Source organism: Marmota marmota, unplaced genomic scaffold (genome assembly GCF_001458135.2).
Source record: "Marmota marmota marmota unplaced genomic scaffold, marMar, whole genome shotgun sequence".
Taxonomy (NCBI): Eukaryota; Metazoa; Chordata; class Mammalia; order Rodentia; family Sciuridae; genus Marmota; species Marmota marmota.
The window spans coordinates 73,368,071-73,395,814 of NW_026000026.1; the positions used below are offsets into that span (position 1 = coordinate 73,368,071).

The following is a 27,744-nucleotide window of genomic DNA, read 5'->3' on the forward strand; positions in this document are numbered from 1 at the left end:
CGCTTTCGGTTATAATTCGCATACGATGTTCTGGTTCTATGAAATAGAAGATTCTTTCTTAGATGATTTGCAATTTTATGTTTTAGAACTAAGGAAAACAGGCGTGATTAAAACGTGTAGATTAACATTGGTGCAGCCAGTTACTGTTCTGTTTTGCTGTCTTCAGCCCAGTGTTGTAATCCGCCTCCCCCATCCCCCCGCCCCGCCGCCTTCCGCCCCCGCCTCCAGCTTGGACTCCTGAAATGACTGGTTAAGAATTTAGCCTCTTGGTTCCATAAACACACCCCAGATTGTGGCAGTGCAGTCTAATTCTCGAATCTCTTAACAGCCTGGGGTGTAGCCCATGTTTTTCTGTATGACCTTGGACAAGACTCTGAGATCTTACCTGCTTTAATAAAATGCGAATCACAGATGTCACTTAACTGTCACCAAGGTGTTTGCAAATCACTTGTACCCTGTAGGGTCATCTGAATCATTTTTTTTTCATCCTGTCTTGGCTAAGGCAAACAAGCAAAAGAGCTGTTTTCTTTGTACTGCCATCTTCTGAGCTATTGGTTAATGCTGATGTACTGCTAGAATAGAGAATTTGTTGGAGTGTCACAATTATGGATTCTGTGGTGAAGTATTTAATAGCTTTCAATTCTGCAGAATTGAGCTATGTCAGGGGTAGGCTATCTTTATTTCATTCTTTTGAAAATAATTATTTTCAAGAAATAATCTTTTAAAAAAATGAAAACATAATCTAGAAAATTTATCAAATATGAAAGCCAAAAATACCTCCCCAAACATTAATCTATCACTCATAGATAACCAGAGCTATTACTTTACTGTGTATTTTTGTGGACTTATAGTCATGTAAATATACACAAGTATAGATCAGAATACATGTGTGCAGATAAGGAAAGCTAATATTGATTTACTCTGCACCAATAACAGCACTAAGTGGTTTACATCCATTTTTTTCATTTAATTCTTACAAAATCCTTATGAGTCAGGGGTTGTTCTCATTGTATAGATAAAACAGTCTCAGGGAGGCTCAGTAACTTTTTCAAGGTCACAAAGCTGCTAAATTATGATTACAAGAATAAACACATACCTACTTAAAACACAGGGCTTGTTGGGTGTGGCAGTGCATGCCTATAATCTCAGTCTATAATCCTGCTACTTGGAAGACTGAGACTGGAGTATAGGAAGTTCAAGGCCAGTTTAAGCAATTTAGGAAGACTCTGTCTCAAAAAAGAGAAAGGGACTAGGTATGGTGGTGCTTGCCTGTAATCCCAGTGATACGAGAGGTTGAGTTAGAATGATTGAAAGTTTGAGGCCTGCCTCAGTAACTTAGTGACACCCTGTCTCAAAATAAAAACTAGAAAGTACCGAGGATGTAGCTCAGCAGTAAAGCATCCCTGGGTTCAATCCCAGTACCATAAAATAAATATATAAAACTAAAAAACAACAGACTTATGATTCAATGATAGGCACAGGCATTAGCAGATAGATGTATACATGTGTACTCTTTTATATCCATACATATATATACAAGCACATCCTCATATGTTAATGTTTGATTCTGTCCACTTCTGATAGTATTTGTGCTCACTTTTGCATGTGTCCATGTTTATCATGTTTTCAGGCATATACATTTATAAATTTGTATGTGTGTACAAAGAATATATTAAAATGGGTTCATATTTTAGTACTATTTTGTAATGTGCCTTTTCACATAATTGCTTAGTATGAATACATTCCTGCATCAACTATTTTATTTTTTTTGGTACTGGGAATTTAACCCAGAAGCACTTAACCACTAAGCCACATCCCCAGCCCTTTTTTATATTTTATGTAGAGACAGGGTCTCACTGAGTTGCTTAGGGCCTTGCTAAATTGCTCAGGCTGGCTTTGAACTCTTGATCCTCCTGTCTCAGTCTTTTGAGCTGTTGGGATTATAGGTTTGCACCATTGTGTCTGGCTGTATTAAATGTTTTTAATGTCTGCATGGCATGTAATTATATGCTGACCATAATGTAATCAATTGCCCGTTGGTAGCCACTGAGAATTTATAAATTTTTTCATCCACTGAAGCTTCCATACATATATCTTCAACTATGTAAATTTCTAGGTGTCACGATGCTTGATCAAAGAATATACATACTTAAAAAGGCTTTTTAATTATAGAATGTTGGTGAATTGTCCCAGCAACTTGATAAGAACATGCCCTGGGTTGTCACAGAGGTATTCTCACTTCTATTTGATCTGGTTAATCAAAATGAGGTGATCTCAAGCAAAGTAAATGTAACAGGAAATGATGTGATATTCATAATCGCAAACTGTTTTATTTGCCTTTATGGTGTTTGTTTGTTTGCAGGGCTGGGAATCAAATTCTGGTCTCACACAAGCTAGGCAAGTGTTCTACCATTGAGCTACACTGCCAGCCCCTTTATGGTTGTTTTAGGATCAGTCTTTTTTTTTCCCCCCCTCCATACTGGGGATTGAATCCAGCGCTTTACATATGGTAGGCAGGCACTCTTCCACTGAGCTACATCCTCAGACCTCCTTTGTCTTTTTTTTTTTTTTTTAAATCAGTATTTTTTTTTTGAATTTTTTAATATTTATTTTTTAGTTTTCGGCAGACACAACATCTTTGTTTGTATGTGGTGCTGAGGATTGAACCTGGGCCGCGCGCATGCCAGGTGAGCGCGCTACCGCTTGAGCCACATCCCCAGCCCCTAAATCAGTATTTTAATATGTGCACAACTGGAATTTAGCATAGTGACAGACCATAAAGAAACACTCGGCTTATAGGTTTCCTGTGACATAATTTATTTTATTTTTTTCCTTTTTACATTTTGAAACTGCAGCTATGCGTCCAACCATGTGAATGCATTATTTTGAAAAGTTCTAAGTAGACCCATACCTAGTGTTGAGAAGTTTGCTGTGTGTAGCTTTCTGAGATCGTTAACTCCTGTTTATCTATTCCAAACCCTCTGCTTTACAGAAATAGGTCTTTGCTTATGTCGTGAATTTTAGTCTTCATGCCAGATGTTTTGAGAATCCAGTGGGTGATGATGATACTGCCATATAGGTTGAAAAATAAACTGCAGAATGTTCGATTTCATACTTAACTCATGGCCTACTAGTGAGCGTGTGCATTGAGAGCATCACTGGTAAGTTTATATTGTAGTCTGATAAGAATGTAGAGCAGTTTCAGGAATGACACCTTTTGAGGTAAGTTCTCTTAAGATTTTGGAGGAACAGTTTGATAGGTCAGGAAATGAGTCATACATGTGCACATATACATATATTTTTTGGCACCTGAGATTGAACTCAGGGGCAATTAACCACTGAGCCACATCCCCAACCCCTTTTTAAATATTTTATTTAGAGATAGGGTCTTGCTGAGTTGCTTAGGGCCTTGCTCAGTTGCTTGAGGCTGGTTTTGAGCTCATGATCCTCTTGCTTCAGCTTTCCAAGCTTCTGGGATTATAGGCATGCACCACTGTACCCAGGGAGTCTCATATTTTAACAGGTTGAATCATTTGCATTAAAGTATTAGATGAAGTCATGATCTTGGAGGATGGACTGAATAGTGCCCATGTGATTTGTTTTATTTTTTATTTTTTTTAGTTTTATAAGTCATAATTGTATCATGGAATACCCTATACAATGTTTTATCAAGATTTTTAAGGTTACTTCTATATAAGTGGCCTACAATTGTCAGTGATCAAAGAAAACTTTTTCAAAAAACTTTTGTAAAATATTTTTTGCAAAAGATTGAGAAGATGAGTAAATTGTTTCTTTGAAAACTTTAAAAAAATGTGGTAAAATACATACAAAATATACTGTTAACTTATTTTTCTTGATGCTATTGATTGAACCCCCTGGGTTCATACATGCTCAGCACGTCCTCTACCCTGAACCATAGTATATAGTTCAGTGGCATAAAGTACCTTCACATTTGTGCAACCAGTCTCTATCTTTACAAAACTGAAAATTTTTCTGTACTCATTAAACAGTAACTTTCCATTATTCCTGCCCTAGCTCCTTTCAACTACCATTCTACTCTAGGTATCTCTTATAAATACAATCAATATTTGTACTTTTGTTGAGTGGCTTATTTCATTTACCATAATGTCTTAAAGTTTCATCCATATTGTAGCAGGTGTCAGAATTTCTTCTTTAAAGCTGAATGATTTCCTGTTGTATGTGTATACTAAATTTGCTTTTATCTAGTCATCTGTTGATGGACCTGGGTTTGCCTTCACCTTTTGGCTGTTATGCATAATGCTGCTATGAACATGGGTGTACTCTGAGTTTATGCTTTTAATTCTTTATAACCAGTAGTGCAATTCCTGGGTGATATGATAATTCTATTTTAAATTTTTTGAGGAATTGCCATACTGTTTTTCATAGCGCTGCACCATTTTACATTCCTATCAATGGTGCACGAGGGTTGCAGTTTCTGCATATCCTTGGCAACTCTTGTTCCTGTTCTGTTTTTTTTTTTTTGATAGTGATCATTTAATGGGTGTGAAGTAGTATCTCCTTGCAGTACTGATTTCCATTTCCCTAATGATAAGTGATGTTGAACATGTTTTCATTGCATTGACCATTGTATATCTTCTCTGAAGAAATGTCTATTCAAGTCCTTAGCTCAGTTTTGAATTGGGTTTTTGTTTTGTTAAGTTGTAGGGATAGAGTTATTTCTTAATGATATTTATATTTTCAACTTTTTACTATCAGGATTTCAGACATACAAAAATAGATTAGGGGGAGGGGAATAGAAAAGACAGTAGAATTAATTGATCATAACTTTTCTAGCCTTGTATTTGTAAATACGACCAGGGTAACACCACATCATGTACAATCACAAGAGTGGGATCCTACATAGAATAAGTTATATTCTATGTTATGTATATTCTGCCAAAATACATTCTACTGTCATATGTAACTAAAAATAAAAAGAAGTTAAAAAACATAGTGTAGTAAACATTATGAACCCATCACCCCAAGTTCAGTAATTATCATGACAGTCAATCTTGTTTCATTTATGCTGTTCCTTGTATTTTGAAGCAAATCCTAGAAATAATATCATTTTATTTATAAATATTTCTGGGTTAACTATCTAAAAATAACAAGTGGTATGATACTTAAAGCAGATATTACCACTGATGAATATATCATGAAAGCTCTTTTGTAATGTTAGGGATATGGAAGCAGGATTTGTCAAAGTCAGGAGTTGCAGATCTGTAACTGTCATTTGTATTTGATTTGACTCACTCTTGGTAAACCTTGTTCCTCATGTTGTTTTGTAGCAGTGGTGGATTCTTATCGATCCATCTTTATTTTCTTGCCTGATCTCACTGATGATTCTTTGTTAGAGGAAATTTGTTTGGCTTACTCATTTTGTCTGTCCCTTGGAAACAGGGCAGGATTTCCTGCTTTGGGCTGAAACCAAGATCCAAGTGAGCTGCTCTAGGGAATCCTGCTCTTAAGGATGTGCCACCCACTTATTCTCTACATAACTCCAAATTACTTTATCCTAGACATCAATTATAGTACATTATAGTAAATTATATTATTTAAAAATCCTATCATGAAGATGACTTTGAATTTTTTATGGAAAAAAAAGGGCTTGAAGAGATTCAAGTTACATCCTCTGATTTATTTGTTCTTAGGGCTTCAAAATAAATGCTTTGGTTCCTTAATTTATTTTTGTGTTACTTTTGAATAAGTACAACTGCTTAGCAGAACCATATTCTTGTAATGGTGAACAGTGCCCATTTAGATGAAGATTCTTATGTTACAGATTTATGTTGAAAATCATGTTGATAGTCCTTTTTTCTCAAGTTACTGTTGCCGGTAACCTAAGCAGTTGGTAAACATCATATTAAATTTTTTGGGCTTTATGAACTTTCCATTTGTAATTGCTTGGAGGGACTGGCTAGGTGGAAGTATAGTATGTATTGTTAACTTCATCAAGTGTAGTAATACAAAGCCAAGTATTGTCAGACACCACTTAACACATTCTGCTGTTACAGTTAGGCTCTTATTGTTCTGAATAACATAGTTTATATTAAAAGTCCCAAGTTTAACAATATTTGTAATGAAGCATTATCTTAGTGCTTATAGCAGTTCCCTTCACATGTATAATTTTAATAGTAATATTAATTTCTTATCTCCCTTGGCAATTTAGCATATTCTTTTGACAATTTTTCTACTTTGCCTTTAATGTATGAGAATGATCAAGTAGTAGTTACCATAAGTAGAGGCTTGAATGCAATTTGGAGGTGATTCTGAAGATTGGACAGTTTATGAATAGAAATAGAAGTGTTTAGGGACGCCTCTAATTCCAGTGGCTCAGGAGGCTGAGGCAGGAGGATTGTGAGTTCAAAGCCAGCTTCAGCAACTTGGTAAAGGTGCTAAGCAACTCAGTGAGACCGGGTCTCTAAATAAAATACAAAAAGGTCTGGGGACGTGGCTCAGTGGTTGAGTGCCCCTGAGTTAAATCCCTGATACCCCCCTCCCCCAAAAAAAAGTATTCAGAGATTGGCTTTTCTTTAATAATAACTTAACATTCAGTGTTTAAATGTGACATTTAAAGTTAAACATGTCACCAGAGTGGGTTATGCTTTTAATCCTAGCTACTTGGAAGAATGAGGCAGGAGGATTGTAAGTTTGAACCCAGCCTGTAATCAAAATAGAAAATTTTTTAAAAGGGCTGGGGATGTAGCTCGGTGGTAGGTCTCCCTGTGTTCAATCCCAAGTACTGAAAATAATAGTAATAATAAAAATAAGAAATTAAAACTTTTCAATTTATACAATAATACATAGATAAATTCTTCAAGTGCTAGATTCAAGCAGTAAATTTCTAGAGGAAAATTTGATTTTCCTTTTTCTTCCAGTCCCTCTCCAGAAGTATTAACTTCTCAAGTTTGGTATGTATTCTTTAGACTTTCTTACCTTTCCTTTGCTGTTGAAAAGTTTTTATTTTTTTATTCATGTGTATGCGTGCAAATGTGAGCGTGTATGCACACATGTTGGATATTGGACCCAGGGCTTTGGGTGTGCTAAACATTCATTTTACCATTGAGTTACACTCCTACCCCTTCTTCTTTTGTTTTTGTTTTCTTTCTTTTTTTTTCATTTTTGGTGGCACTGAGACTTGAACCTGAGGCCTCACACATACTCTTGACACTGAACTGCAACATCCTTAGTCCTTTCATTTAATTTTGAGACAAAGTCTTGCGAAGTTGCTGAGGTTGTTCTTTGAACATTGTGATTTTCCTGCTTTAGCTCCCTGAATACCTGGAATTACAGCTGTGCATTATCACGTGCAGTTCTAGTTAGTATTTTTTTTCTTTTTTAGTTGTAGATGGACACAATAACTTTATTTGATTTTTTTTATTTATATGTGGGGCTGAGGATCGAACCCAGTGCCTCAAGCAAGTGTTCTACCACTGAGCTATAACTGCAGCCCCTCCATTTCATACTTTTAAGTGTGCTTTTTAGAACATTTTTATGTTTATGGAAACACTAAGAAGACAATACTCAGTTTCCATATACCCACACCTACTTTCTTCTGTTAATATTTTACATTAGTATGATAAAACTTTCATAATTAATGATAAAATATTGATAACACTATTTGCAGTACCAGGGGTTGAACCCAGGGGCCATCTACCATTGAACTGCATNATTGTTTAGATTTTAGGTGTCCCCCAAAAGCTCATGTGTGAGACAGTGCAAGAAGGTTTAAAGGTGAAATGATTGGATTGTGAGAACCTTAACTCAATCAGTGAATTAATTCCCTGACAGGGATTAACTGGAGGTTAATAGCTGGAGGTGAGTCACACTGGGGGTGCTTTTGGAGTATATATTTGGTGAGCTGAGCTTAGTCTGTCTCTGCTTGCTGATCATCCTATGAGCCCCTTCTCTCCACCACACTCTTCCGCCATGATGTTTTGTCTCACCTTGAGCCCTGAAGAATGGAGCTAGTGGAGCTAGTTTTCTGTGGACTGAGACCTCTAAAACCATGAGCCCCAAATAAACTTTTCCTTCTCTAAAATTATCCTTGTCAGTCTTTTAGTCTCAGCAGCAAAACACTGACTAAAACACATGCTATCAATATGACTTATTGCTGTCGTAATGTTTGGCAGGTTTCTTTCTCATAAAAATACTCTTTTACCCTCTTCCCATACTATACTGTTTGTGAGGAAGTCAATATGCAACATCCCATACATAAGGAGTGGGGACTTAACACAAAAGGCAGGGTATTTGCATAAATAATGCAGAATTTATCTGTATGAGATGTCTTTTCTCTATTAATTTCTAAATTTTGGTTTATATCTGAATAGATTTATAAAAATTTATATCTGTATGTACTCAAATACTTATAATTATTTGGGTTATAATTCAATAGCAATTTATTTTGTCACTAAAATTATTCCAGCTTTGGCTAGTGGGAACTCTTGAGGTAGTGCCTGTGTCCCCTTGACCATCATTGTGCTTTTGTTTCTTTCTTTCCTTTTTTTTTTCTTTTTAAAGCACTCATTTGCTTTTTGGTACCAGACTCATCTTATGTATTTCCTCAATTCCTAGAATTGGGCATTTCTCCAGGGAAAATTCCTTTTATTGGAGAATAATACTAGAAGCCATATCTACATTCATTTCTACTGGGCTGTTGTTTCTTCCAGGCCTTGTAAGCTGACAAAGCAAGGAAATATATGTGTATATATTACCCTGTGGTTATATCCATCTATAAATATTTTTTTTGCTTTTTTTATTGTTAAAAAAATTAAGTCTGTTAAGTATGAACACTACCATTTAACTATACCCCCAGCCCTATAAATATTTCTGTATGTTACCATCTGTCTATATGAAGCTAAACATAAGTTCATACTAATATCTCTGCTCTAATCCATTACCACATGAATCAATCTAGCCTATTTCCCTTATCTGTAAACTCCCTTTCCAACAGTGATAAATTTGGCTCCCACCATCTGGCATTCATTTACTTAATTCTTCAGTTCTGATATGCATGTAGAGTGGCATTAGACTTGTTAACCCATGCCTGTGTGGGAAACAGTCTTATTCACTAGAGGACAGGATATATATTTGGTTGCAGACTACTCATTTCCAGAGTTACTTAGGTCAGCACCTTTCTCCTATACTCTTTTTTAAAAAATTCTAGTTTGTTATATATGACAGCAGAATGCTTATTACAATTCACATTACACATATAGAGTACAATTTTTCATATCTTTGGTTGTATACAAAGTATATTCACACCATTGTGTTTTCATACATGTACTTAGGGTAATGATGTCTATCTTATTCCACTGTCATTTCTACCCCTATACCCTCTCCCTTCCCCTTCACCCTACATTTTCCCCATACTCTTTTTTTTTTTTAAGATGTTGATGGATCTTTATTTTATTCATATATTAAATGCAGTGCTGAGAATTGAACCCAGGGCCTCACACATGCCACTGAGCCACAACTCCAGCCCCTCTCCCATACTCTTGATTAGATTCTTCCATACATTTATATAGTTTTCTCACATTCTGCATACTATGCTGGGTCTTCCTGGTCACCTAAATGAATTTATAACATTTGCATACATTAAATTCACTCTCCTGCAAAGTTCTATAAGTTTTGACTTTATCCTTATTTTCCCCTGCTTTTTAACTAAACAATACATCTTAAGGAAAACAGTATGCTTTTCTTTTTCTTTCTTTCTTTTTTTTTTTTTTTGGTACTGTGGATTGAACTCAGGGGCACTCAACCACTGAGCCACATCCCCAGCCCTATTTTGTGTTTTATTTAGAGACAGGGTCTCACCAAGTTGCTAAAACATTTTAGGAATTTTAGTGTGATCAAAATAACATTTTTTCTTTAATTAAGCCACAAAGACTATTTGAACACAATAAGCTAATTGTTATAGGTTAAATACTGAATGTTATAGTATTCTATAACATTGCTGAGGCTGGTTTTGAACTTACGGACCTTCATGCACCACTGATTACAGGCATTTTTTGGGGGGAGATATATATTTATATATTTATATGTAATATATATGTATGTATATATATATATAATTTATATATTTTTTTTCACAAAACTTTTTTACTTTGCCCTTACCTTTTTTATTTTTTATTTTTTTGTGGTGCCAGGGATTGAACCAAGGACCTCATGCCTACTAGCACTATACCACTGAGCTACATCCCCTGCCCTACCCTTCTAAAATTTTGATGAAATTTTGTGGACTAGGGAAATGAGCAATAGTAGTCTTAGTATTTTGAAGCTTTGGTTTTAGGCACTGTATGTTATAGGATTCAGACTTCTGTATTTTTGCCTTAATAAGCAGTTCTTCCTTTCTTCCTTCTCTTTCCCTTCTTCTGCTTCCTTTTCACCCTCTTCTTCCTCTTCCCTATCCGTATCTTTTTCCCTTTTGGTGCTGGGCTTTGAACCCAGGGTCTTGTACCTGCTAATAAGCACACTCTACCAGGGAGCTACACTCCTAGCTCCTTTTCCCCATTAAGTTTCCATTTGCCAGTGTGGTTGTTTGCTCCTCATTGCTTTTTTCTCCCTGGTTGGTCTTTTATGAACCCTTTGTGTTAGAAGCTTTCTGTGGTAATCCTTTGACTGCACATTAACAGAGTGCTCCACCAGGAAAGCAGTTTGGAAGCTCAGTATGTTTGATGGAGCTTCTCACTGTGGCCTGTACCCACTAGGCTGTTCTTTGTGTCATTGTCTTTGGATCTTTTCTCATGGACTGGTCAGTTTCTTCAAGAATAGGTCTGGCTGCTAGGAGTTTGGGAGTGACTAGAAAAAGAAGGCAGGGAGCTCCCAACATTTAGTGTAGAAATCTCTCACTGTTTTCTGTATGTTACCCTTTCCCTTAAACTCCAGTGTCTTAGGTCAAGAGCTCTCAGCTTTACATCTCCTGAGAATAAATCTGTATTCTTCTAATGGAAATCCTGAGAGCTGTATATGTTTAATTGCTCCTCCAAACTTCCTGTTTTTAAAGCCCATTTTCACTCCTACTTAACTGCTGCCACAGATTTCTGACCTTATTTTGGTGACAACAGGCTGTTTTTCTGCTTTCTTTTTCTAGGATTCTGCTTTCTTGGGTCTCATGAGTCAATTACCACTTGTCATCCAACTTTTGGCTTTCAGAATTTTATTGCTTCCTCTCCCTTTGCTTATCTTTGTAGATATTTCCCTTTAAATGAACAACATTTTACTAATGTCTACATTTAAGAGGGCTTTGGAAGGATTAGTGGCAAATGTGTGTGTTTAACCTTTATTATTATTAGTGGCAAATGTGTGTGCAACTATTTCTTTGTCTTTTTTATTCACTAAACTGTAGGGTTGATGAGGTAAAAAACATCAGCCACATTCACCTTGGCCAAACCAATATCAGTCAAGGCCTGGCACTTTTTTTTTTTTGGCCTCGATAATCTTTTTTTTTTTTTTTTTTTTTTTTTNCTAAGTAGACCCATACCTAGTGTTGAGAAGTTTGCTGTGTGTAGCTTTCTGAGATCGTTAACTCCTGTTTATCTATTCCAAACCCTCTGCTTTACAGAAATAGGTCTTTGCTTATGTCGTGAATTTTAGTCTTCATGCCAGATGTTTTGAGAATCCAGTGGGTGATGATGATACTGCCATATAGGTTGAAAAATAAACTGCAGAATGTTCGATTTCATACTTAACTCATGGCCTACTAGTGAGCGTGTGCATTGAGAGCATCACTGGTAAGTTTATATTGTAGTCTGATAAGAATGTAGAGCAGTTTCAGGAATGACACCTTTTGAGGTAAGTTCTCTTAAGATTTTGGAGGAACAGTTTGATAGGTCAGGAAATGAGTCATACATGTGCACATATACATATATTTTTTGGCACCTGAGATTGAACTCAGGGGCAATTAACCACTGAGCCACATCCCCAACCCCTTTTTAAATATTTTATTTAGAGATAGGGTCTTGCTGAGTTGCTTAGGGCCTTGCTCAGTTGCTTGAGGCTGGTTTTGAGCTCATGATCCTCTTGCTTCAGCTTTCCAAGCTTCTGGGATTATAGGCATGCACCACTGTACCCAGGGAGTCTCATATTTTAACAGGTTGAATCATTTGCATTAAAGTATTAGATGAAGTCATGATCTTGGAGGATGGACTGAATAGTGCCCATGTGATTTGTTTTATTTTTTATTTTTTTTAGTTTTATAAGTCATAATTGTATCATGGAATACCCTATACAATGTTTTATCAAGATTTTTAAGGTTACTTCTATATAAGTGGCCTACAATTGTCAGTGATCAAAGAAAACTTTTTCAAAAAACTTTTGTAAAATATTTTTTGCAAAAGATTGAGAAGATGAGTAAATTGTTTCTTTGAAAACTTTAAAAAAATGTGGTAAAATACATACAAAATATACTGTTAACTTATTTTTCTTGATGCTATTGATTGAACCCCCTGGGTTCATACATGCTCAGCACGTCCTCTACCCTGAACCATAGTATATAGTTCAGTGGCATAAAGTACCTTCACATTTGTGCAACCAGTCTCTATCTTTACAAAACTGAAAATTTTTCTGTACTCATTAAACAGTAACTTTCCATTATTCCTGCCCTAGCTCCTTTCAACTACCATTCTACTCTAGGTATCTCTTATAAATACAATCAATATTTGTACTTTTGTTGAGTGGCTTATTTCATTTACCATAATGTCTTAAAGTTTCATCCATATTGTAGCAGGTGTCAGAATTTCTTCTTTAAAGCTGAATGATTTCCTGTTGTATGTGTATACTAAATTTGCTTTTATCTAGTCATCTGTTGATGGACCTGGGTTTGCCTTCACCTTTTGGCTGTTATGCATAATGCTGCTATGAACATGGGTGTACTCTGAGTTTATGCTTTTAATTCTTTATAACCAGTAGTGCAATTCCTGGGTGATATGATAATTCTATTTTAAATTTTTTGAGGAATTGCCATACTGTTTTTCATAGCGCTGCACCATTTTACATTCCTATCAATGGTGCACGAGGGTTGCAGTTTCTGCATATCCTTGGCAACTCTTGTTCCTGTTCTGTTTTTTTTTTTTTGATAGTGATCATTTAATGGGTGTGAAGTAGTATCTCCTTGCAGTACTGATTTCCATTTCCCTAATGATAAGTGATGTTGAACATGTTTTCATTGCATTGACCATTGTATATCTTCTCTGAAGAAATGTCTATTCAAGTCCTTAGCTCAGTTTTGAATTGGGTTTTTGTTTTGTTAAGTTGTAGGGATAGAGTTATTTCTTAATGATATTTATATTTTCAACTTTTTACTATCAGGATTTCAGACATACAAAAATAGATTAGGGGGAGGGGAATAGAAAAGACAGTAGAATTAATTGATCATAACTTTTCTAGCCTTGTATTTGTAAATACGACCAGGGTAACACCACATCATGTACAATCACAAGAGTGGGAGAGAGAGAGAGAGAGAGAATTTTTTTTTTTTTAATATCTATTTTTTAATTCTCGGCGGACACAACATCTTTGTTTGTATGTGGTGCTGAGGATCGAACCCGGGCCGCACGTGCCAGGCGAGCGCGCTACCGCTTGAGCCACATCCCCAGCCCCCTCGATAATCTTTATTCAATTACTATAGCAACTTCTGAACTGGTCTCTAGCTCCATATTTTTTTTTTTCCTTTTTAAATTTTTTTCTACATACTTGTACAGTAGGGTTAAATTAATCTAGTAATAAGCATGGAAAAATGAAATGTTCTTTGATAATAGGGATTGTGGAAATGTCTGCATCCATTTCTTTGCTCTTAGTGTTCTTGCCAGAGACGAGGACCTCATGTGCAGGCCTGTGTCCATGTGGACCTTTTTTCACCCATGATTTCTGCCTGAGTGTACTATTATACCAGGCTAATAAGCAAGCATAACTTCTCAGCTATAGGGCTAGCTCTGGTAGCACATGCTGCAGTCAGTGTTTGTATTTGGGTCCTAGGCATGGCTCTGATTGTCTTTTCAGTGTATTCCACTGTCTTTTCAATGTAGAATATTCTATTTGTTGGACTATTCTATTTGTGCCAATTGGTTATTTTAATAAGGAAAAACATTTTAGGAATTTTAGTGTGATCAAATATCATTTTTTCTTTAATTAAGCCATAAAGTCTATTTGAACACAGTATGCTATGCTAAGTGTTATAGGTTGAATACTAAATGTTATATGTTTTGTATTTTTAAGAGATAAAGATTGGAGATGTCTGTTTCTCCTCTTTCTTTCTTTTTTTTATACCAGGGATCAAACCCAGAGAGACTTATCCACTGAGCCATATCCCTAGCCTTTTTATTTTTTTATTTGGAGTCAGGGTCTCACTTAGTTGCTTAGGGCCTCTCTAATTTGCTGAAGCTGGTTTTGAACTTGAGATCCTCCTGCCTCAGCCTGCTGAGCTGCTGCCAATCCCAATCTAGCTGCCTTTTCTGAGTAGGTTTTTGGTAGAACTGTATCTCCATGCCTCTTTTGGTTAATATGTGCTAGTAATGTATTTATGATGTGCTACTCACTGTGTAATGTGGGGTGAATACACCAATAAACCATGCTAAGTTTCCATTCGGCAGAAGGCTTAGGTCAACAAAGAACATTACCACCCCTCCAGGGGCTCCTTTCAATGCTCTTCTAGTTATCCACTTCTCCAGGGTAACCACTAACTGGTGTGTTAGGTTTGTCTGTGTGTGTATGTGTGTTTTAATCTTTTTTATAAATATAAACATTTATACTTTGACTAGTTTGATCAACATTATGTTTGTATGTAGTTACAATTTATTAATTTACATCATTGGATACTATTCCATTCTGTGAAGTTAAAACAATTTAGTTACCCATTCTACTATTGACAGGCACTTGAGTGATTTCCAGTTTTATGAATAGTGTTTCTTTGAACATCTTGTATGACTTTTTTAAACTTTCTTTTGTGGGTACGTGTGGTATAGGGTATGAACCCAGGGCTCCATGTATGCTAGGCAAGTGCTCTGCCATTGAGCTACACCCTCATCCCTTTTTATTTTTTATTTTGAGGGAGGATCTCACTGAGCTACTCAGACTAACCAGCGATCCTCCTGCATCAGCCTTCCAAGTAGCTTGGATAACAGGTGTGCACCATCCTATTTGGCTATGCTTGTATAAAATCTTGATGTGGGCTAGAAATGTCCTTTAGTCAAGCCCAGGATCATTTTTGCTCTATTTTGAATTTATAAGTAGAAACAAATAATTTTTAATATTGTTCTTAAAATCTAAAAGAATTCTTGAATTCTTGAATGCCATTTATAGTTCATGCTTTATTGTGAAAATTTATTTGTCCAACAAAAGGGTTGGAAATGGGTTGCTCATGTATCATTTTAAATGGTGACTAATTAGGAGCTTGGTTTGCTTTCATGTTTCTGTTTTAGAGTTTAATGTATCTTAGTTGAAGATTTTATAGAGTTTTAAAAAATAGATTGTATTTACCACCTTCAAATTTACCTTATAGACTAGATTTTACATAGCTACTATTTTTAATATTATTTACTTTGCAAACAAAAGATGTACAGTTTCTGCTATCTTGTCAAATTCAGGGGAACAAACCAGTGACGAGTCTCAATTTCAACCTTTCTTGCTTTAGGACTTTTAAATTTTTTTTTTTTTCCCAAGTAGCCCTTGAGGTCTGAAGTAAGCCTGATTTTTTTTTTTAATGGAACCAATTAGAAAAGGATGGACTCAAGGACACAGTCTGGTTATTAGCTTGAATGCTATTAAAAGATGCTATGTTCAGTGGCAGAGAGATCTGCTATTTCCTATTTAAAACATTCGGGCAAGTGTCTCTTTATTTCCTCAGTTTTTGGAAAATCATGACCCACTGAGGTCAAACCATTAACCTGGAAGGCTCTTGATTGCAGGTTTTACTGAAGCTTGGTGCCAGGAAACATTGGGGACCATTTCCTTGAAGGTATTTTGGTGGAGCTATCAGTGATAGAAATACTTGGATGTAAGGTACAGATCCCAAAGGTTGGCAGGTTAACAAATTTCTAATGCTGCTCAAACATCTCACAGTGCTAATACCATAGCCATAGTTGGCTAATTTATTATCTTCATGGATGTGGAGTCATTTCTCCAAATGCCTTGGCTAAGGAAAGTTGAGGTTGGAGGAGATGCATGCCTACTATGTTGTTACCTTCTTTTCTTTCTTGTTAATTTGAACCTAAAATAAGGAATAGAAAGTTAAGGAAGACAATCAGAATGATGATCATAGTTCACAGGATTTGCTTTCTCATCTCTAAGGACTTATATAAATACTGAGAATATTTTCTCTCCTGCCAAACCAAGTGTTCATCAGTTGTATTTATGTTAACAGTGACAACCACAAAAATCTTTAAATAGAAAGCTTTACAAACTAATGGGTTTTCTAAGAGGATTTACTGCAATATTGTTTTTTTCATATGTTGTGTTGATTTAAAAATCATTCTAATTACTTGATTTTCCTCTGTTTGGGTGAATTTTAATATTTTCTTATTTTCATTTTGGCATTAAGAAAATTCGTATTTATCTTTTCTTTCTAACATGAGTGACACTATTAGGGATTGTCTAAATTCAGTGTATTTTTTCCCCCCTAGTACGGGAATTGAACCCGGGCTGCTCACTGAGCTACATCCATAGCCCTTTTTATCTTTTGAGACAGGCTGCCCTTGAACTTGTTATCCTTCTGCCTTAGCCACTGGGATGTTGATGGGATCAAAATCCTTTCCTTTTTGTTGAGGGGCATAGTTATTAACTTAGCAAGATATCATAATTTGGAGTAGTTAATTTTGGGTTTTGTTTTAAGTAAAATTTATATAATATAGTTTTCCTTTTTCAAAATTAAGAAATACTCTTACCCTGTTTTGGGGGGCATAAAATTCACATACCATAAAAGTATTCTACCACTCAGCTACATCCCCAACCCTGAAATATTCTTTTGTTTTTTAATTTTTTTTTTTTTAGTTGCATGTGGTTTATGTGGTGCAGAGGATTGAACCCAGTACCTCACACATGTGAGGCTTGTGTTCTACCACTGAGCTACAACCCCAGCCCCCTGAAATAATCTTTTAAAAGTGTAAAGTTAACTGGGCCTGGTGTAGTGGCATGTGCCTGTAATTCCAGCAATTTGGGAGGCTGAGGCAGGAAATTTAAGTTTAGCAATTTAGTGAGGTCCCAAACAACTTAGTGAGACCCTGGCTCAAAATAAAAAATAAAACAGGCTGGGAATGTAGCTCAGTGGTAAAGCGCCCCTGGGTTTATCCTCAATACCACCAAAAGAGAAGCATAAAGTTAGCCAGATTTGGCATTGCATGCTTATAATCCCAACTACTCAGGAGGCTGAGGCAGATCACAATTTTAAAGCCAGCCTGGGTGATTTAGGGAGATCTTGTAGATCTTGTAGCTCAGTAGTAAAGAGTACTTGCCTACTGTGTGGGAGGATCTGGGTTCAATCTCTGGTTCCAATAGATAAACAACAAAAAAAAAGCATGTACAGTTCAGTTTAGTAATTTTTGTTATATCCACAAGGTTGTACAGTTATTATAGCTGTCTAATTTTAAAACTTTTTTCGTTTTTATCAGGGTCTCACTATGTTGCATAGAACTCTCAATTCTTCTACCTCAGGCTCCTCGGAAACTGAGATTATAGGTGTGAGCCACAGCACCCAGCTCTCAAAACATTTTTTATCACCCCAACTGGGTGTTGTAATTACAAATATCTGTAATCCAGTGACTAGGAAAGCTAAGGCAGGAGGATCAGAAGTTTGAGGCCAGCTTCAGCAATTTAGCAAGACTCTGTTTAAAAAAAAAAAAAAAAAAAAAATTTAAAGAGCTGGGATGACCCCCAAAGAAACTCAGATCTATTAGCAGTTAGATGCTTTCTTTCTATTCCACTTTGTCAGAACTTGGCAACATCTGATCTTTCTCTATGGATTTTTGCATTTTTTGAAAATGTTATATAAATGGAAGAGTACAGCATATGGTCTTTTTTACTAGTGACTTCTTTCTCTTAGTACAGTGTTTTCAAGATTCATTTATGTATTGGGTTCATAGCATGTATTAGTAGTTTGTACTTTTTTGGGCTAAAAAATGAAATATACCACATATTATTTATCCTTTGACGTTTTGGCTACTATGAATAATGCTGCTGTAAATTTTCATGTGCAAGATTTTGTGTGAACATGTTTTCATTTCTCTTGTGTGTGTGTGTGTGTGTGTGTGTGTGTGTGTGTATGCACCTAGGAGTAGATTTGCTGGGTCTTATTGTAACTCTGTTTTAGCTTTTTTGAGAAACTGCCAAACTTTTCTATAGCAGCTGCACTATTTACATCTCACCAGCAGTGTATTAAGGTTCCACTTTTTCCATATAGGCAGCAACATCCTTATGGTCTTTTTTATTTGAGCTGTCTTGTGAAATGATAAGGTTTTGACTTGAATTTCCCTGATTACTTACTGATTTTGAGCATTTTATGTCTATTGACCATTTGTGTATTCTCTTTGGAGAAATATCCATTCTGATTCTTTGTCCATTTTTAAATAGGGTTGCCTTTTTATTGCTGAGTGTAACTTACTTTGTCAAAATTAAATAAAATATAATCCCCTAATTTATAGCAATTTAGTAGAAAACGGGCTGGAACTCAGTGGTAGAGCACTTGCTGGGCACATGCAAGGCCCTGGGTTCCATCCAGAGTGGGGAAAAGCATTTAACAGAGAACTGTTTTTGAATGGGAAGAATTTGGGGATGTTAGGGTGACACGATTTATAGTTACATTATATACAATAAAGAATTTATAGTCTTCACAAACATTGTGGCTCTTTTTGAATAACAGTAAAATTGCATACTCAGTTGTTTATCTAAAGGAATGTGCTTGTTACTTCCTGGTAATTATACCGTCTCCTTTGGTAGGATTTAGAGTATACAGAAGTAGTGGGTTGCTAATGAAAGGTTTAAAAATTACATTTTAAGGTGAAAGTTTTACAAATTGTAGAATTTAAAATGGTAATTAACTTTTAAAACTAGAGTTTAGGCATTGACCCAGGATTTTATGAGATTTATTTTAAGTTGGCAACTTAAAGAAGGGACTTGAAATTGCAAGAATTATTTATTTACTTATTTTATAGTACTGAGGATTGAAGCGTTGTACCACTGAGCCATTAGGGATTGATCATTGATAGCTGAGTAAACTGCAGAGAGGCGGGACTTCAACTGAAGGAAATAGTTCAGTGGTAGTGTACCCTGGAAGGTTTATCTTTTCCCTGTACCACCCATCCCCCTTCCTGGTCGCCATGACCTCAGCAGCTTTTCTCTGCCACACCCTTTGCTGTGCTATTTCTGTCTTGGAGCCAGCCAACCATGGACTGAACCTGTGAAACCATGAGCCAAAAGAAATGCTTTCTCCTCTAAGTTGTTCTTGTCAGATGTTTTGGTCACAGCAATGAAAAACTAACATGTGTTGGTACCTATCTTGAAGCATATTATTTATGGGGTTGTTTGTTTGATTTTCAGTAGTGGGATTTGAACCCAGGGCTCTGCACATGCAAAGCAGGTACTCTACCACCAAGCTACATCCCCAGCTCTTTTTATTTTATTTTTTATTTTGAGACAGAGTCTTCTAATGTTGCCCATGCTGGCCTCAAACTTGAGATCTTCCTGCCTCAGCCTACTGAGTTGCTGGGATTTAGGTATGCGCTGCTGTGCCCAGCTTGTATTTAGTAAGATTTTTTTTTGTTGTTTTCCCATTCTTAGTAAATATAGAGAATTGAAGAATGACTTTTTAGTGCCTATAGGTACTGACATTTGATGCAGTTATAAATTGTTGCCCCTTATTGAGCACTAATCCTAGGCTTGGCTCTGCTGTTGCTCAAAAACAGCTTGTTTCTAAACTGAAGATTATCTTTAAAACTTCTTAGGGGAAGGTGGTAGTAAAACCTTCTTGCTGGGGTGGGAACTCAAGTACAAATTAAAGCCTGTGGTATAAATGTCTTTAAACTTGTTAAATTCAGGTTTGTTTCTTTTAGAACTAGAACTACACACTGGAGATTTTTTTTTTTTCTTTTTAGAAAGGATCTCACTATATTAATCAAAATTGCCTCTATCTCTTGGGCTCAAATGATTCTCTAGCCTCAGCCTCCTGAGTTGTTGGGAATACAGGCATGTACCACTGTACCCTGGCTCTTGGGGGGTCTTTAAAAGATCATATTTATTTTTAATAACAGTAGTAGTTGGATGCAGAGGAAATGAGAAGGGTGAGAATCCTTTATTTTATTTGCAGGCTTAATCTTGAGTAGCATTTGTTGGTAAATAAATATTTTTTAAAATTTAGAGTAAAGCTGGGCATGGTAGTGCATCCTGTAATCCCAGAGACTGTGGCTGAGGCAAGAGCATCCCAAGTTCAAGGCCAACCTGGGCAACTTAATGAAACTTCCTCTTAAAATAAAAATAAAAAGGGTTGAGAATGAAGCTCAGTGTTAGAGCGCACCTGGGTTGAACCTCAGTACTGTGTGGGTTTGGGTATGGGGGGGTGGGATTTGAAGGTGATCAAGGCCAAGAGGTACAACTATAGATTATGATATATCTAAAGTGGGAACATAGAAAAGAAAGTAAAGTAATAATGTAGAGTGCAGTAAAATGAAAGGCCACCTGAATTTTAAGATGATTATTGTTCTTATTTCAGTGATAGAGACAAAGGTAGTTACAGACAATTTTGTATTAAACTCAGTATTTTCTATTATGTGTAAGCAGTTGAATAATTCTGTTTGGAAAAAGTAGTGCCATAATCATAGTAGAGGGGCTGAGGTTTAGCTTAGTGGTAAAGCTAAGTGTTTGGCTTAGTGCCTAGCATGCTCTAGGCCATGGATCAATTTCAAGCCCCAGAACCACAATAAATAATTAATGAAATTAATTAATTAATTAAAAGTAGAGTTAAGTAAAATTGGTCAAATTTTAACAAAAATATGATGAAAAGAATCCAGTCCCCAACAGCTAGTATCACAGTTATCCTGTAGCACTTTGCACTGAGAACAGAAATTCCTATTGCTTTTAGACCTGCCTCTTAGAGGATCACCTACAATTCAGCTTCTGTGACTGTTAAGATGGACTGGGGTAGGCTCCTACTGATCTAATTGATATGAGACTGTGAGCCTTTCCAACTGCAACCTAAAGTGACAATGATATACTTAATTCTCAGAGCTCTGAAGAGAGGCTGAAGAGATCCTTGACCTCTGGAAGTGTTCCCAGACACAGAAAAAGAAAATCTTAAAAAATAATTTTTTGTGTTGTGTTTAGGTGGTGCACACATGTAATTCCAGTTGCTTGAGAGGTTGAGGCATGTGAATGGCAAGTTCAAGTCCAACCTCAGCAAATTAGCAAGACTGTTTCAAAAATTAAAAGGGCTCGGGGTATAGCTTAGAGCTAGAGTGGCCTTGGGTTCAATCTCCCAGTAGCATTAAAAAAAAAAAAAGGAACCAGGTAAATAATTCATTGCCCGCTCTAGTTTTACTATACACGTTCCCTCTCCTTTATTAGTGAGTACCTGACCTGTGGTTCCCAAAGTGTAAAAATGTGTATGTTTAAGATTTTAGGGGATGGGCGCTGTGGCGCACACCTCATCCCAGTAGTTCGGGAGGCTGAGGCATGAGGATCCTGAGTTCAAAGCCAGCCTCAGCAAAAGTGAGGCCCCTAAGTAACTCAGCAAGACCCTGTCTCTAAATAAAATACAAAATAGGGCTGGGGATATAGCTCAGTGGTTGAGTGCCCCTGAATTCAATTTCCGATATAAAAACAAAAACAAACCAATTTTGATGTCCAGCAAGTTATCATTGAACATAATAGGGATCACTAAGTATCTTTTTTAAAAAGGTCATTGCTCCCCCCCACACACACATTATAGTTTTATTTTTAAAAACAAGTCTAATTTTAGCACCAACATTATAGAAGTAAGCCAGAGTGGGAAGGTGAGGTGAGATCTTGGGATCACCCCAGTGGTATAGAGCCTCCACTATTATCATAGAGTCATAATGTTTTATTTTTTGTGCTGGGGATTATTGAACCCAAGGGTGCTCTTCCACTGGGCTACATCTACGCCAGTCCACCCGCCCCCCCCAGTCCTTTTAACTTTTTATTTTGAGATAGGCTCTCACTAAGGTGTTGAGGGTCTTGCCAAAGTTGCTAAAGCTGGCCTTGAACTTGGAATCCTTCTCCCTCAGTCTCCCAAGTCATTGGAATTACAGGCATATGCTACTATACCCAGCTTGTTTTTCCTTTTTTAAAAGATGGAAATATTTTTACATGATTTTAAAGTAATGATTTTTAATGGAGCAATCTTTCTTTTTTCCTCACCAAAGAGAAAATTGGGGTTTCTGAGAATGTTGGAATTTCTTCGATCTGTTATCTGTTACTGTGATGGCCAATGATCAAATTTCACATTACCAGGTTGCTAGGAGACTGGCAGCATATCTTATAGACACAGGCATGTAAAACCTCTTTAGTCTTTGAACATCTATATTTCTTAGAATTGCCATGTTTCCTTTCTGAAACCTAAATTATACAGAGGAAACATGATTACTTTGACCTAGATCAGGAAATATAAAACAGGTCAGAAATCAGACAAATCTTAAATAAGGGACATTCCTGGCTGCCTTACAGTAAGGTAACATTTTTGGAAAGCTGTTTTTGCTTCTGTTCTTGTGGCTGGTACTTTTGTTGCTGAGTTTTGTGATCTTCCCTTGGCACAAGAGTGGTTATTGGGGGAGCTGAGAATTCCCTTTTGAGGGCTTCAGATTATATTAAAGTCACTAATACAGATAAATCATGGTTCAGGAACTTCATCAAATAATCACTGATTTGGCATCCCAAGAATGTTTGACTTTCCTATAGCTATTTTGCTCTTACACTTTCATTTATAAGAAAAAATTATCTTAGGTTATAACACAATTATTTGGAGAGTGCCTTCGATTTAGATTACTAGGACTCAAAAAATATGCCCAAATGATATATGCTGATGAGAACAAAGTATGATAATTCATTTGAAGTTGAATGCTTTGCAATAGTAATTGGAAAAGTTTGTTGGGAATCTGGTTTTTAATAGCATGGGGCGTAGAGATTGAGATGGCTAATTAGAATTTAATGGATTAGGGAGCTCTGCTTCATGTTATGACACCTTAGGTCTTGTTCTGTCTCAGTCTGTGATAGAGTTAGTATAACACTGTTGATTCGAAGTGGTGTGTGTTTTGTAAGTATCTCAGTTGACTCTATACATTATGATACTGAAGCCAGGGCCAGATCCCTAAATTAGTTACATCAATGAATATTTGTTAGTACTTTACAGATTGGCTCCCAGTTCCAGCAAATTCATCTTTTAAATAAATATGGGCTGCAAATCACACTGGAAAAATTAAGAGAAGTCTTTTTTCTATGATGGTAACTTGGGTAGACTGTCCATACCAGCAACAGCAGGCAGACACTTTCACTATGTTATTTAAAATAACTGAAGAAGGGCTGGGGTATTTACTTAGTGGTAGAACATGTGCTTGGCATGCCCAAGGCCCAGAGTTCGAACCCCCACACTAAAAATATAAATAACATTAAAATAACGTACCAGAAAATTTGGCTATTAAGAAAGTTGCTGAGATGGAGAAAAGGGAGATGTCTAAACAGAGGTTAGAATTTTATGTTTTTTGGGCTGGGGATGTGGCTCAAGTGGTAGCACGCTCGCCTGGCATGCGTGCGGCCCGGGTTTGATCCTCAGCATCACATACAAACAAAGATGTTGTGTCCGCCGATAACTAAAAAATAAATATTAAAATTCTCTCTTATTTAAGATTTGATTTCTATGTGTAAACTGAATAAAATGATAAATGTTGGTTTTCCTTGATTTGTGTTTGTCCTAACAAATTATTTTTCTAACTATAAAATTATATAAGTGATAAATGTTCATCAGAAAAATAGAACATACATATAAACAACAAAAAGGAAAAAATGCTGTACTTCCATTGCTTAGAGATAATAGTGTTGAATTGTAGATGTCCAGCATTCTAGATATTCTTTGCATTATGAATCAGTCTTCTGTGTGTGTGTAGTACTGAGGATTGATCCCAGGGCCTTGCACATATTAAGCAAGCACTCTTAAGCTACACCCACAGACCTTTAACATTTCTTTTGTAATTTTTGAGACAGTGTTTCACTGAGTTGCCCAAACTGGCCTCAAACTTGAGATTCCCCGGCCTCAGCCTCTCAAAGCTGAGATTACAGGCATGCACCACATACCCGGTTTATATCTGTCTTTAAAAAATAAATTATTTGATGTATCCTCTTTGGTAAATTTAGCTTTTTTCTTTTTCTTTTTCTTTTTTTTTTTTTCATGCAACGGTTTGAATATCTGTCTTAGTTGTCAAATCTTTTTTTATTTTTCATGACTGCCTAATAGTCCTTTGTGAAAAGTACTATAGTAAAGTCTCTAAGATTGGAATTTAGATTGCTTCAATTTTTTTGCTGCCATAACATTTTTATCTAACATTTTCTCTTTGATTAATTCCATAAAATAATTTCCTGGGAGTAGAATATATTTTTTAAAGGATTTGCACATTTTAAGGCTTTGAAACATACCACCAGCTTTCCAGAAAGGCTATTCCCATCTTCAGGTTCTCTTCTCTCTTATTATTTTTATATGTGCATTAATATCTGAAATTTTTATAGTTGCAGAATGAAGAAGAGCCTGGGGAACCTGAACAGGCTGCAGGTGATGCTCCACCGCCTTATAGCAGCATCTCTGCAGAGAGTGCAGGTAGGTAATGGGGCAAGGTAGTTACTGAATTCTTAAATAAAATACACTTAGACCTTGTCTAGTATATGTTTATTGCTATTTGCCTTTGCATCAGCTTTTCTTAAGTTATCCTTGGCTTTATTTTTAGTTTGTAGTCAAAGATGAAAAAAATTCACTTTACAAACTGAAAAACAGATAAAAGCCCATTTCATTGTGGCTTTTGTATAGAGCTTAATTTTATTCCAGCTGACTCTTGAAATTTAAAAAAGTAGAAAATGAGGAATTGGGTGATCACTTTCAGTTTTAGGATTGAATTCTTCATTAGCTGTACTGGTACTTATAGCCAATAATACCTGATACTTATAGCCAGTAATACCATAATATAGTAATATACTGTATTAAATGTATTTTATGCTAGTAAATCCTTAATGAAGAAAACTAGAAATCTTCAAACCCTTTCATTCCATTTTGCTTCTCATAGCTTAAACTTTCTTTGCTTAGTCTTCTCATGCCAAATTATCTGTTATGTATGTGTGGACAAGTTGGGGAAGGAGAAAGAAAATGTCAGTAATGGATGTCTTTTGGTAACTAGTTTCTGAATACCAGTTCTGCTCTAATTTCTCAAAGTTGACCAGTTTTGATAGAAACTCTTCCATATTCTCTAAAACAGAACTATGGTAGAGTGGCATACACATGACCCATGTGCCACGACTGAATTCAGCCTGCTTCCAAGATAGATACTATAGGTGAATTGGGACATCATTGAACCTGCAGAGCTCAGACACAGCCTCATTTCAATACAGCAGTTTAGGCAGTTATTGTCAGTTGATATAAGATTGATAATCTCTGTGTCTCTGAGGTTGCCATTATAGTTACACGAAACAGGTCAGTCATTTCTCTATTCTGTCTTCAGTCTCTGAACTCTTTGTAGTTCTATTGCCTTTTACTAGTTATGATTCTTTCATTTGTAAATACCTGGAAACCAATCCTGCTAATATAAGGTTTTGGAAAATTTCTAGATTATTTTCTAGAACCAAGTTAAGCCTGGAACATCAAGACTTGGAAAAGAAATCATAATGCCATCATCCATTTTTCTCTCTAGACCATAAATTCTGGTCTTCCATTAAATCACAGCTCATTAAATTAATAAGAATTTTTTATTAATGATAAAAGTCCGTTATGTTTAGCTAGCCCAAATCATCAGAATATGATTTTTTTTTTCCTGAATAGTATCTGAGTTTCTGTCTTCTGTGTTGTAAAACTTTAGACCATTTTAGATAGAACTCTCTCAAACACTTCTCGGTCTTACTTACATCTTATATTCTTTGTTTAAATTTTTCTATATGGTTTAGGGATTACAGTTAGAAACAGTCTCTGGTAGATGTCCTAGTATTGTGATGGCTTCAATGAGGTTTTTTTTTATTATTATTATAGAGGGAGATTCATTATATAAAATAGTGGGGTTCATTGTAAGATATTCATACAGGTACTTCATTGAGATTTATAGAACTTTGTGATTAAAGAATAGGTTCTCCATATTTGTCTCTCCCCCACCCCATTGTTAGATGATATACCTTGTTGCCACCAGCTTGAGGTCCTTTCACCTCTTTTTCATGTGTTTGTTTATCTGACTGTGGGCCTGAACAGTAAATAACAAAGCTTCTTAAGACTGGGTATAAAGTCAAGGTAGACTGTTTCTGGAATACAGGCCTGATGAACTCTCTCTTAAATATATAGTCTTTGGGGTTTGTGGTATTTCATCTTAATACTCGGGCCTTGAAGCTAAGCATGGTAGTGCACACCTGTAATCCCAGCAACTCAGTGGGCTGAGGCAGGAGGACCACAAGTTTTGAGGCCAGCCTCAGTAACTTATCAAGGCCCTAAACAACTTAGTGAGACCTTGTCTCAAAATTTAAATAAAATAAAGGACTGGAGATGTGGCTCAGTGATTAAAGTACCCCTGGGTTCATCCCAACTACCAAAAAAGAGAGGGGTGAGGCGGGGAGGGAGCGAGCTAGCTTAATATTCAGGCCTTGAAAATAAAGAGAAGGAAGGAAGCAGGGAGGGAGGAACTTACTTCCTACATCTCTAGATCTTTTTAGTTCCTATTAAATGAAGTGTCAAGAAAATGTGTTTATTTGTAGATTGTGAATTATACAAGAATATCAATTTTTTAATGATTTAAGCAAGAGTTTTCCTTTTTGAAAAAAGGAGACCTTTAACATAACCTTTCTCTCCTTGTTGAAGGGGCCTTTCTTTTTTTTGAGATGAATGTTAACTATTCATACCTATTAGTCCATATATGAAAAAATGATTAAAGACTGGAGGGCATATGTACGTGTTGATGGGGGAAAAAGCACAAGTCATTATTAGGTATACTCACTTAACCTATTGTTACTTTATTTTGTAGTATATTTTTTTAAAAATGACATTTTAAAGAAATGACTATGCCAGCAGATTAAAGTATAGGTTTTTGTAATATCTTCATATAACTAGGTTAAAAGAAAAATAAATTATATATGGAGTATTTATAATAAATGATGTACATACATGTGTTTTTATATTTTGTTATGTGTGTATGTACATGAATAGTTATTTTAATGTGGAACAAAGTGAGCTTTTTTTTTTTTTTAAGTAAACTCTTTTTTTAATAATATTTATTTTTTAGTTTTCGGCGGACACAACATCTTTGTTTGTATGTGTTGTTGAGGATTGAACCCGGGCCGCACGCATGCCAGGCGAGCGCACTACCGCTTGAGCCACATCCTCAGCTCCTTAAGTAAACTCTTTAAACTGGATTACATGGCAGTTTCTATTTAATTTTCATGACCTTTTTTTTTTTTTTTTTTTTGGTACTGGGTATTAAGCCCAGGGTACTGAGCTATATCTCTAGTCTTTTCTGTTTTTTATTTTGAGACAGGGTCTTGTTAGGTTGCTGAGGCTGG

At 36.0% G+C, this 27,744-nt stretch overlaps 1 protein-coding gene across 1 annotated transcript in view; it reads left to right on the forward strand.

The window, feature by feature from the left end:
- The first annotated feature begins 23,025 nt into the window (after window positions 1-23,025).
- Window positions 23,026-27,744, forward strand: part of Ndfip1 (Nedd4 family interacting protein 1) — a 29,922-nt gene continuing 25,203 nt past the window's right edge. The window contains exons 1-2 of the mRNA XM_015498946.1: window positions 23,026-23,049; window positions 24,733-24,820. Coding sequence (XP_015354432.1) covers window positions 23,026-23,049; window positions 24,733-24,820 — 112 coding nt within the window. The remainder of the gene's footprint in view (window positions 23,050-24,732; window positions 24,821-27,744) is intronic.